Raw genomic sequence first — 11,587 nt, forward strand, 5'->3', positions numbered from 1 at the left:
TGTTTGCCTTTTCTGGCAAAGCAAGACTTTTCTGACTTGCCTTGGTGAGAGGATATGGAGACTTCCCATAGTGCCTTTTGAATTGCTCCCCTATGTCCAACCTGTTTGTCTCTGAACTGGAAACCATTATTCTGATGAGGCTGCTCTCATCAGTACCTGAGCCCTTCACTGATTTGTAAAGAACATGTGATAAGCAGCCCAGATGCCTCTGACATGGAACTGAGTTCCTTCAGATTTCCCTTTCAGCTGAGGTAAGTTTTGGAGGTAGAAATTGCCAGGCCTCTTACCTGCTTAGCAGTGGCTGCTTTGTTCACACAACGGTTCTGCTTTGCCTCAAGTCCATCGGGGGATCCCTGCCTCATCACCATGACTCACAGGTCACAAAAATCAGGAGGCAGAAATGATCTGATCTTAATGAGAAGTTTCTTGACTGCACATGTAATGGCCTGGATGTAGGATGAATACATGCTTGTAGGTGACCTGTGGGTGAACACAAAATTCCTCTAAATTGTCCCAATTTTTATATCATTGATCAAACAAATCTGATGTCTTCCCTTCACCAAAGATTGTTCCTCAGTAGACACAATATTGACACAAGGTCTTTTCCTTATTCTGAAGACATTTCTGAGAACATCCAGATGGATTCTCTCACACAGTTCTGCAGTTTATCGGCCTATTCCCTCTTTTTTTGGTTTTGCAACCTGGAGGGTGGGCATGGATTATTTTCCTTATCTCATCTTTCTGTTATAGTCAGACCCAAAATTTAACCTTCACCAGTGACCTCCATGTTCTAGAGAAAGGCATGTACCCACTGAGCACATTTATAGGGTTTTTTTTCATTATAAATCCTCTGATGAAAGAAGAAGAGATAATCTCTGATTGAAAGCCTTCCAACATGGAGTTCATAGATGGCTTACACCCAGAGTGAATATTTTGCTAAGAAGCTCTGTACTCCATTTCAATGCCTTTCCTCATTCAGGTCAGTTATAAGATTCCCATATCTCCCATGAATTCTCTGATGGTAAACAAGGACTGACTTTAGCCTGAAGGCTTTACTCCATTGATTACTTTCTTAAGGTTTCTTGCCAGTATGGATTCTCTTATGTTCAGCAAGTTTTTAGCTGGAACTGAGAGCCTTTCCACATTGATTACAGTCCTAAGATTTCTCTCCAGCATGGGTTTTCTGATGTACAATAAGATGATTCCTCTGCTTAAAAGCCTTTCCACATTGGATACATTCATAAGGTTTCTCTCCAGTGTGGGTTCTCTGATGTAGAGTAAGACTGGTATACCATTTAAAAGCCTTTCCACGTTGATTACATTTATGAAGTTTCTCTCCAGTGTGAATTCTCTGACGTTGGGTAAGACCACCTGTTCAAGTGAAAGCCTTTCCACATTTGTTACATTCATAAGGTTTCTCTCCATTGTGGATTCTCTGATGAACAATAAAACCAGCCCTCCATATTTAAGCCTTTTCACATTGAGTACATTCATAAGGTTTCCCTCCAGTGTGGATCCACTGATGTTCAACAGTACTCTTTCTACATCTGAAAGTCTTTCCACATTGATTGCATTTATAAGGTTTCTCTCCAGTGTGGATTCTTTGATGTCTAACAAGACTGTCTTTCCATGTAAAAGTCTTTCCACATTGATTACAGTTATAAGGTTTCTCTCCAGTGTGGATCTTCTGATGTTCAGCAATATTCTTTTTACATCTGAAAGTCTTTCCACATTGATTACATGTATAAGGTTTCTCTCCAGTATGGATGCTCTGATGTTCAACAAGACCATCTTTCCACGTAAAAGTCTTCCCACATTGATTACATTTATAAGGTTTCTCTCCAGCGTGTATTCTCTGGTGTACAATAAGATGAGTCTTCTGTTTAAAAGCCTTTCCACATTGATTACATTCATAAGGTTTCTCTCCAGTGTGGATTCTCTGATGTCGAGTAAGAGTATTCCACCATTTAAAAGTCTTTCCACATGGATTACATTCATAAGTTTTCTCTCCAGTGTGGATCTTTTGATGTTGAACAAGATTGTCCTTCCATGTAAAAGACTTTCCACATTGATTACATTCATAAGGTTTCTCTCCAGTGTGTATCCTCTGATGTTCAACCATAGTATTTCTATACTTGAAAGTCTTTCCACATTGGTTACATTTATAAGGTTTCTCTCCAGTGTGGATTCTCTGATGTAGAGTGAGACTTGTACACCATTTAAAAACCTTTCCATATTGATTACAGTCATAAGGGTTCTCTCCTGTGTGGATCTTTTGGTGTTGAATAAGGCCATCTTTCCATGTAAAAGTCTTTCCACATTGATTACATTCATAAGGTTTCTCTCCAGGATGGGTTCTCTGATGTACAATAAAATGAGCCCTATTTTTAAAAGCCTTTCCACACTGATTACATTCATGTGGTTTCTCTCTAGTGTGGATCCTCTGATGTTCACCAACACTCTTCCTACATCTGAAAGTCTTTCCACATTGATTAAACTTATAAGGTTTCTCTCCAGTGTGGATTCTTTGATGTTCTACAAGACTGTCCTTCCATGTGTAAGTCTTTTCACATTGATTACATTTATAAAGTTTCTCTCCAGTGTGCATTCTCTGATGTTGAACAAGACTGTCCTTCCGTGTACAAGTCTTTCCACATTGATTACATTCATACAGTTTCTCTCTAGTGTGGTTTCTCTGATGTAGAGTAAGACTGTTCCACCATTTAAAAACCTTTCCAAATTGATTACATTCATGAAGTTTCTCTCCAGGATGGATTCTCTGATGTGCAATAAGATATTTCCTTGCTCTAAAACCCTTTCTACACTGTTTACAATCATAAAATTTCTCTGCAGTGTGGATTCTCTCATTTGTTGCACAGATTTCTCTACAATTGAAATCAGAGGGACCATAGCTCATCAATCTTTGTTTATGAGTTTCTTCCACAGAAAGGGTTAGTGCTGCAGTAGTTTCCTTCATTTCCAGTCTGTTCCATCCTTCTGAAAACAAAATCCAACAATTAAACAAAAAAAGACACTATACACAGACATATATTTATATCTCCTTCCCTCTATCAGCAGAATATAAGCTTAGTTACTTTTTATTGCCCCTGGGAAAGAGAAAAATCTTAAAAAGGGTGGAAGCAACTATTTTAAAATGCCATTAGCTCACATCCCAAAGATGATTTAATTTACAAAGAGCTTCATGCACAATCACATTGGATCCTCATATCAAACCTGTGACACAGATAGGACCATCATTTTCATCACTTTCACAACTCAGACAATGAGCTCAGAATGACTGAGTGACTTGACCTAAATCCCAGCAGCTGAGACTAGAATCCAAACTCTGAATGAGTGTGCTCTGTCCACAGTACTAGACAAATCATCTTCACTTTCAATCTTTCCCTTTCCCTTTCCCTTTCATTGTCTACATTTCAATCATTTCTTCATATCTATAATGCCATTTGGTGCACATATATTAAATATCCAAATTATTTCATGATCTATCCTACCTGTAAACATAATGTGATTTCCCTGGTGATCACTTTCAATCTTATTTTTTCTCTTGAATTATTTGAGGTCACATGAAGAATACCAACACTTTTTTGGTATTTGCCTGAGGCATTTTGTTCTGACTCATTATTTTTTTAGACAACAATTTCTTATTTCTTTTTAAAAATTTTTCATTCAAAGCCTCTGCTCACTAAAATAAAATTAAAATCCTTCTAAAAACACAATGAAAAAAATGCATGGTATTGCCCATGTCTGCAAATGTGTCTGATACAAGAATTGAGTTTACCATCCTTTTGTACAGAAGTGGCCAGCATATTTCACTATTGGTCCTTTTGCACCCCTTCCCCTTTGTAGGTACATAAATCCCTGGAAGGATAGCGGCAATGGTCCAACAGATTGGAGCTAAAGATTTGTCAGTGCTACCTTAAGCTGTAAATAATTGTCCAATTTGGTTACAAAGATATTTATCCTCTGGGACAACAAGTATGTGCATGTTTCAACCTTAACAGCTGCCTTTCTGCAGTGATTCCAAACTATCACAATCGGAAATACACTTCTTTTGGGGATCGTGCAGTGAGTACATCAAACTCTGACTGCTTCTGACTAAGTGCAACATATTCTTTCAGTTTCTCAACTTGATATCAAATTGTTTCCAAACTTCCAGGAAGGTTGGACATTCATATGCAAATGGTCACAAGCATGCAAACACCCACAGTGGCTGTCTATCACTGCACCTGAGTAGTTTTCTCATTCATGTGCTACCTTGTAATCACATCTCATCAAACCTGAAATCACTAGATCAAGATCTCACTTGAGTTTGCATTCTTGCAGCAATCAGGGCAGGCTATTTGAAAACCATGATCACTAAGCATGCACAGTAGAGGTCATCATGAAACCATCATGGACCACCACAACTTTTTTACAAAAACAGACCTTAAAATGCCACTTATTGAAATGCTAAGGTTATTTTCTAGTTTGACTTTCTGTGTTCATGCTACTCTTCTTCTATCTGGCAGTTTCTCAAAGAATTGGTTGCCAACATGGGTTAATCATTCAGTGCAGTTTCTGTGAATGTGTAGAAGTATCTCTGGAAGAAAGCTGAAAGGTCATGGAGTCCAAATCCCTCATTTTACAGGTGGAGAAACTGAGGCTCAGTGGTTCAGTGACTGACCCAGACAGCCACTGCTAAGAAATATCTGAGAAAGAATTCCAAGTCAGGTCTTCCTGCCCCAAATTTAGCACTTGCTTCACTCTAACACATAGAATTATTGTAATCACAGTTGTTGCTTACCTGCTTTCACCTTACTCACCTGGACAGCAGCTCCTCAGGCCTTCTTGCTCCAGCATCCATGGGGCTTCCCTTTGCTCGAATAGGAGATCACATCTTCTCTGGGAACTGGAAGCCCTGGGCATAGGGAATGAGTTAGGGATGAGCATGGAGAGAAACTTGTAATTTAGTTCTCTTTAGGGAAAGGCATTCAGACCCAAAGCTGCTCCATTTTGTAATTCACTCTATTATGTTCACATATATGAGTCTCTATTTACCCATTTGGGATTGTGATGCATGTAACTCAAAATAGGATATGCCACATTATCCTGTTGTACAATTTGTTCTGAGAAAGAGCCAAACCTCTGCCCCCTGTCCTGTCAAGTTCCACTCTGGTAGAAATTCCTAATTCCAAAACTGGCACAAAGGATTATTGTGCAAGACCAGCCTCAAGCCTTAGAAACAGGAACCTTGATGAACCAGCTTTTGCACTCTCCTTTCCCCTGTTCTTCACTCCCTGAAACACATAGAAACCTTGTCTACTGTTCATTTGGCGAGTTTGTGCCTCTTCAGGTAAGATTCTCCTGCTGGCAAGCTCAAGAAACCTTAGTTGGTCTAAATTCTATTTCTCAGCCAGTCTGTTATTCCTGGCAATGCCAGGGACATGCACACAAGGATCCCAGGATGGCTCCCCAGACTCTTGAAGTATAGTCTCATAGCATTTGTTTTCTGAGCTTTGGGAGAAGTGGGGATAAGATCAATGAACCAGTTTGGAATCTGAAAATTTGGTCTTGGTTCAACTTCAAAGAAGGATGAACTTTTTACACACTTTCCATTCTTTAGAAATTTGATGCAGCTGATGATGCAGTGGAGAGAGCCCTGAGTCTAGAATGAGACATGCCAGAGTCCAAATCCAACCTCAGACACTAACTAGCTGTGTGTCCCTAGACAAGTCACTTAACCTCCATTTGCTTCAGTTTCCTCAACTGTCAGATGAAGAGAACAATATCACCAAACTTGGAAGGTTATTATGAGGATGAAGTGACATAATATGTAAAGGAAGCCCTTGGCCCAGGCCCTGGCAAATAGTACATGAATATAAATGCTTATTCCCTTCTCTTCCTTTCCAACCATCTGTGCTGGAATTTGAGGGCAATAGGAAGGAAGTTTAGGTACAAAATTGCTATATGCAGGACAAGTAGAAGCCATGAGCTAAAAGGTGATGCTTGGGGTTTTTTTTTTGTTTGTTTTTTTAGGCAATTGGGGTTAAGTGACTTGCCCAGGGTCACACAGCTAGTAAGTGTCAAGTGTTTGGTCTGAGGTTGGATTTGAACTCAGGTCCTTCTGACTTCAGTGCTCTATCCACTGCACCACCTAGCTGCCCCCAAAGGTGATGCTTGTTAAAAAGAAGAATATGCCAAATACTAGACTCATCCCAAAGAGGAAGGGCTTGTAGGGGAAAGCCACCTGAGCAGTTTTCAGATAGTTGGTGGACAAAATTCATGTCCAGGTAGAGGTTAGACTGAGTAACCCCTGAGATTCGTTCCATGTCTGAGATTCTTCCACACTAATTTGAAGCAACTTAGAAGTGGTAAGAGACATCTTCAGGAGCAACACAGGAAACTCTCAGGTTCCTATCACACAACGAAAAGATATTTTACAAGAAAACCAGGCAGCAGGACAGGAGACCAACTCCCTCTAACAATTGATAAATGCTCCAAACTCTGCACACTAGGGAATGAAGTTATTCCTTTGATTGTAAACTCAGCATTCCCAGGGGAAGTGTCCTTACCCAGGGAGAGCAGGTTCTGGGCATTCTCCAGCATGACCCCCTTGTACAACTCCTTCTGAGGATGGTCCAAGAGGCCCCACTCCTCATGGGTGAAGTCCACAGCCACATCCTTGAATGTCACCAACCCCTAAATCAATAAAAGTCATAGGATATAGAGCTGAAAGACACTTCAGATTTAAATAGTCCAACTTTCATTAAATTTACAGAACAAAACTGAAGCACAGAGAGATTTGCCTAAACTCCTAAAACCAAGGTCTTTACAAGCCTAATTGAAATTTGAGAAAAGCACTTTATGTGATCAGTTGGAATAAAGCTGAGAAATATTTTCCTCTGAAATGTATCTCCCTGTGGAATCAGGGAAAAAGTTTGTGTTCTATCTGTGAGGTAGGTGGGTCTGTGGAGCAGAAGGAGAGAGGGTGGGGGAAATATCTTCCTTATCAGGTGCAGTGATATAAGTGATTTTTTCTTAAATTAACTTCTTTTTTTAATCTCTTATGTGCGCTTCAATGGAAAACTCTAAAATTTATTTCCTTTCATATTAACTGGAGTTACAGGAAGATTTACTCGAATCCAAAGAATATAAAGACCAAATAAAGTAGAGAACTTATGCATCAGAGGAAGGGGAAGCCCCAGACCAAATTTGTATAATATGTGCATATACATGTGGGTCTATACACATATGTATATGAATATATGACATTCCTTTATATAACAAATAGATATTACATGTACAAAATGATTTGCATGTTATCTCCTCCATGAGAAGGTGAGCTCTTTAGGATTAAAAACTGTACTTTACCTTTTAAAAAAATATTTTATTTAAAATTCAGGGAACAAAACAAGTATTTCCATAAGAGTACAATAAAAAAAAGTTGATTGCATGTGAAACTGCAAACCTACCATGTACAACTTCCTATTCCCTCCATATATACAACTAAGTTACCATGTAAATTTCTTCCCTCTCCCACCCATTCAGCCCTAGAGATGACTAGAATTAGTTCAATACATACTTTTATCTGCCAGTTCTTTCTCTGGCTTTAGATAGAGTCTCTCTTTATATGTCCTTTTTTCAAATTTGGGTATTTATAATAGTCAAAATGACTTATTCACTCAAAGCTGCTCTGAAAACAGTATTGCTCTTACCGTATGCAATGTTCTCTTGGTTCTGCTCACTTTATTCTTTATCCTTTTGTGCAAGTCTTTCCATGCCTAAGATCATTGAGCTCATCCTTTCTCACAGTACAGTAGCATTCCATCACACATCACACAGCATAACCCATTCATCCTTTCCCTAAATGATGGGGATCCCTGCAATTTTCAGTTCTTGGTCACCACAAATATAAACATCCCACTCACATTCAGAGTTATGCTTATTATCTCTGAATTTCTTTCCATCTTATTTTCACTCACAATTTGCTTTCTCAGTGTCTTTTTACCCTATCCCTTTTACCTTATCTTCTCCTCCATCCACTTACCCCACCCAATTCACCAATGCCTCCAAGAATTCCGCTATTCCCTCCCCCCAATTTCAATCCACAAGACCTCCAAACATCCCCCCATTTTCACCCCCACCCTCATAAATCCCAAACCACACTCCCTCTAAAAAGTCCCTCCCCAACCCTGTTCCCCAATTTTCTCACCTCTCTACATGTTCAGAAGACTTCTACACCATTTGAGATATACATACTTTTTCTTTTTCAACCCAGATGACAGTAAGGCTCCATCATTACCAGCCCTCCACCCCTACTTGCTTCTGCTGTATTAGTTCTTCTTTTCACACCCCCTTTTTCCAATATCATTTCTCCCTTATGTCTTTTCCTACCCAATTTTGTTTTTCATAATCACCCTATCATACACAACTCAGCCACTACCTTTCTTTCAAACTTCCTTAATAATGATGACAGTTTTAGGAATATTGATAACATTTTCATATATATAATAAGGAAACATTTTAACTTTAATGGGGCCTAATAATCAGTCTTCATTTTAATGTTTTCCTTATATTTCTTCTGGAACTTTTATTTCCAATTTTCCAATGAGTTCTACTTCTTTTGTGACAAATACCTGACAATCTTTCAATTCATCGAATGACTATTTTTTTTTTCCATTCAGGATTATACTCAACTTTGCCAAGTAAGTTATTCTTGGATGCAGTCATAGCTCTTTTGCTCTTCAAAATATAATGTCCAAAGACATATGGTCTTTTAGAGTGGAATCTGCTAGTTCTTGTGAAATCCTGACTAGATTTCCACAATACTGAAATGCTTTTTTTTTTCTTGTTGCTTGCAATATTTTCTCCTTAACCTGGGAGTTTTGAAACTTAACTATGACATTTATGTATGTCTTCCTCTTGGGATCTCTTTCAGGTGGTGAATGGTAAGTTTTTTCTATTTCTACTTTACACTCTTGTTCTAGAACTTCAAGGCAATTTCCTTAATAATTCTAATTCATAAGTTATATGGTCTAAAGAAAATTTGGTGAAAAGTCTATGTGAACCTGGCAGGTAAGTGATATTGTGGAGGAAAAAACATTAATGTGATCACCTAAAAGAGAACAAAATTAAAGAAAAGATCTAGTTTGTTTCCTGAATGGCTGAAATAAAGTCTTATCTGGAAGAAGATTCTAAAGAGCTATTAATTGGAATCTGGATTTCAGTGAGTTGTAAGAGATGGTTCCCTGCCGAGTGATGAAGAGTTATCTGTTGTTACATTGAGGGCTTGAGGTTACTCTGGAGATGATATATCATAGCCAAAACAACTTATGCTTTTGCTATATGATTGCTTTCATTTGTCTATGACATACATTCTTTAATTATAAAATTAATTACCTAGAAATAAAAGTATCTATGATGGAGAAAGCCAAGCTAGGTGGCTTAGTGGATAGAGTACTGGACTTGGAATCTGCAAGACTCATCTTCATGTGTTCAAATCTGGCCTCAAAAAGTTGCTAGCTGTGTGACTTTGGACTAGTCACTTAACCCTTTTTGCCTTAGTTTCCCTATCTGTTAAATGAGCTGGAGAAGGAAATGGCAAACCACTCCAGGCTCTCTGCCAAGAACAACCCAAATGGGGTCATGATGACTGAAGGAGTAGGACACAACTAAAAAACAACCCAACAACAATAACTTAAAACAATAACAATAACAATAACAAATGCTTACTGACTAGATCCAAGAAAGGGTAAAGGGGAGGGATTCAGGGATTCAGGGAGACCAGGGAAACCTGCCTGACTCAGTCTAATGAGGAAGAACTTCAAAACAAACTGGGGAGGGAAGAGTCAGTGCTCCATATGCCAGAGTGCCAGTGAATCAGTTTACCACAGAGAAGCAGAGAGCAGGGCAGTGTTTTTACTGCCTTATTCAATTTCATGTCTATTTTCGTAAAGAATTGGCCCATAAGGAAGGTATTCCCAACTTCATGGACCATCCTCTCTGTTTAACCCTAATCCTAATTAGTTAATGTTGGTCAAGTCTATGGACACAAGACTGCACTCACCTGGGGTGGGGGGCTGTGGCTCCCAGGGGCCATTCCCTCTGGCTCCAGGCTCCCTGCTTGGACCAGGCCTTGGTGCTCTGCAGACTGAGCTGGGCAGGGAGAAGGATCCCAGTGGGGTAAGGTCTTTCTCTTCTCTTCCTAGGCAAGAGGCTGGCCTGCAGGGATTTACAGAGAATGAAGTCCCAGAGGAGTTACAAAGGCCCTGGCCCTGACCTCAGGGTAAAGACTATACAGAGGGAGGAAGGAAGCAGAGACGGTCAGGCTTAGAAATGTAGATGGTCTGGACAAGAAGACTACTTCCCTCCCTCTCTTATTCCTCTTCTGCCCTCCCCCATCCTCCCACAGAGACCCAAGAGGCAGAGGGGGCTTGGGATCCCCAGATAGGATGAGCCCAATCAGAGCCTCAATGGCTCCTGAGTCAAAGCTCTCCCTCCAACTGGCCCTCTGCCCTCCCTGCATCCCCTCTGTCTGATTCACTCACACATTATGCAGACAACAAACTGACTCCTTGTTCTAGGAGGGAGGGAAGCTAGGGAAGGTTGAGGATGGGGAGGGCTCTTGAAAGGTGACAACAGGGAATAACCAGGGGAAGCCTGAGACAGGGAGAGAAAATCTAGTTTGGGATTCAGCCCCCTGGCAGGGGGCCTGAGGCAGGGAAGCAGGAGGCCTGGGTAAGGGGAGCAGGGGTAGGGTCTGGGAGGCAAGACATTCTAACATAGCTCATGGCAGGGAGGTGGGGGACACTGGAGTGACAGAAGGGCTCCAGGTAGACACTGAGCCTGGGAAAGCAAGATGACTGTGTCCTGTGGTCTAGGAGCTGGGGAGGACTGTTGGCATCCAAGCTTAGGCTTGGAATCCCTAAGGGGAAACTGGAGACAGGAAGCCACATGCCTGGGATCTGATAGGGAACCAGCCCCAGAGCCATGCAGATAAGGGGAACCAAGAAAGAGCCTTGGTAACTATGTCTGAGTCTGGGTAGGTAGGTGGGAAGGTGGGATTCTTGGATTTTCAAAGGGTGCCAGGTCTGAAGGCAAGACAACGGAATTTCTAACCAAGACCTTAGAGATTAGGGGACAGGGAGACAGGACAGCTGAGTCCTGACAGGAAGGGTGAAACCAGGACTCCTGGAATCTTATGGGCAAAGTCTGAAGTCTGGAAAAGTGTTCTCCAATGGTAAATCTGGGAAGGTTGAGCCAGAAAGTTTGAGAAGTGATTGGGAGTCTGGAAAAGATTTAGGGGCAGGGAGCTCATCCAGTAGCCAGGCTAGGGGGACGGTGTGCTTCTGGCAGAACTGGAGGACACTCATCATAAGGTCTGATGAGAATAAGCCCCAATGACATGGGCAGCCAGCAGAACAAGGAAATGTGGGGGAGGGGGGGCCCTCTGGCTCAGGTCTACCCAGGACCCACAAGCACACAGATGGCTTCCAGAAGGCAAAGCAATCTCAGCTCCAGGGAAGGCAGAGTGACCTCTGACACAGGGGAAGGCAGAGGGATCTCAGCTCCAGGGAAGGCAGAGTGA

At 40.9% G+C, this 11,587-nt stretch overlaps 1 protein-coding gene across 1 annotated transcript; it reads right to left on the minus strand.

Moving 5' to 3' along the window:
* Window positions 1–2,911: 2,911 nt before the first annotated feature.
* LOC114042680 (zinc finger protein 2-like) lies at window positions 2,912–10,248 on the minus strand. The gene is made up of 4 exons (XM_027861365.1): window positions 10,067–10,248; window positions 6,573–6,699; window positions 4,824–4,918; window positions 2,912–2,997 (listed from the first exon to the last, which is right to left on the minus strand). The coding sequence occupies exons 1-3, from the start codon at window positions 10,097–10,099 to the stop codon at window positions 4,839–4,841; spliced, it is 240 nt and encodes a 79-aa protein (XP_027717166.1). The 5' UTR covers window positions 10,100–10,248; the 3' UTR covers window positions 2,912–2,997; window positions 4,824–4,838.
* Window positions 10,249–11,587: the final 1,339 nt, after the last annotated feature.

This window comes from Vombatus ursinus, unplaced genomic scaffold (genome assembly GCF_900497805.2).
Source record: "Vombatus ursinus unplaced genomic scaffold, bare-nosed wombat genome assembly UNPS02014669.1, whole genome shotgun sequence".
Lineage (NCBI taxonomy): Eukaryota > Metazoa > Chordata > Mammalia > Diprotodontia > Vombatidae > Vombatus > Vombatus ursinus.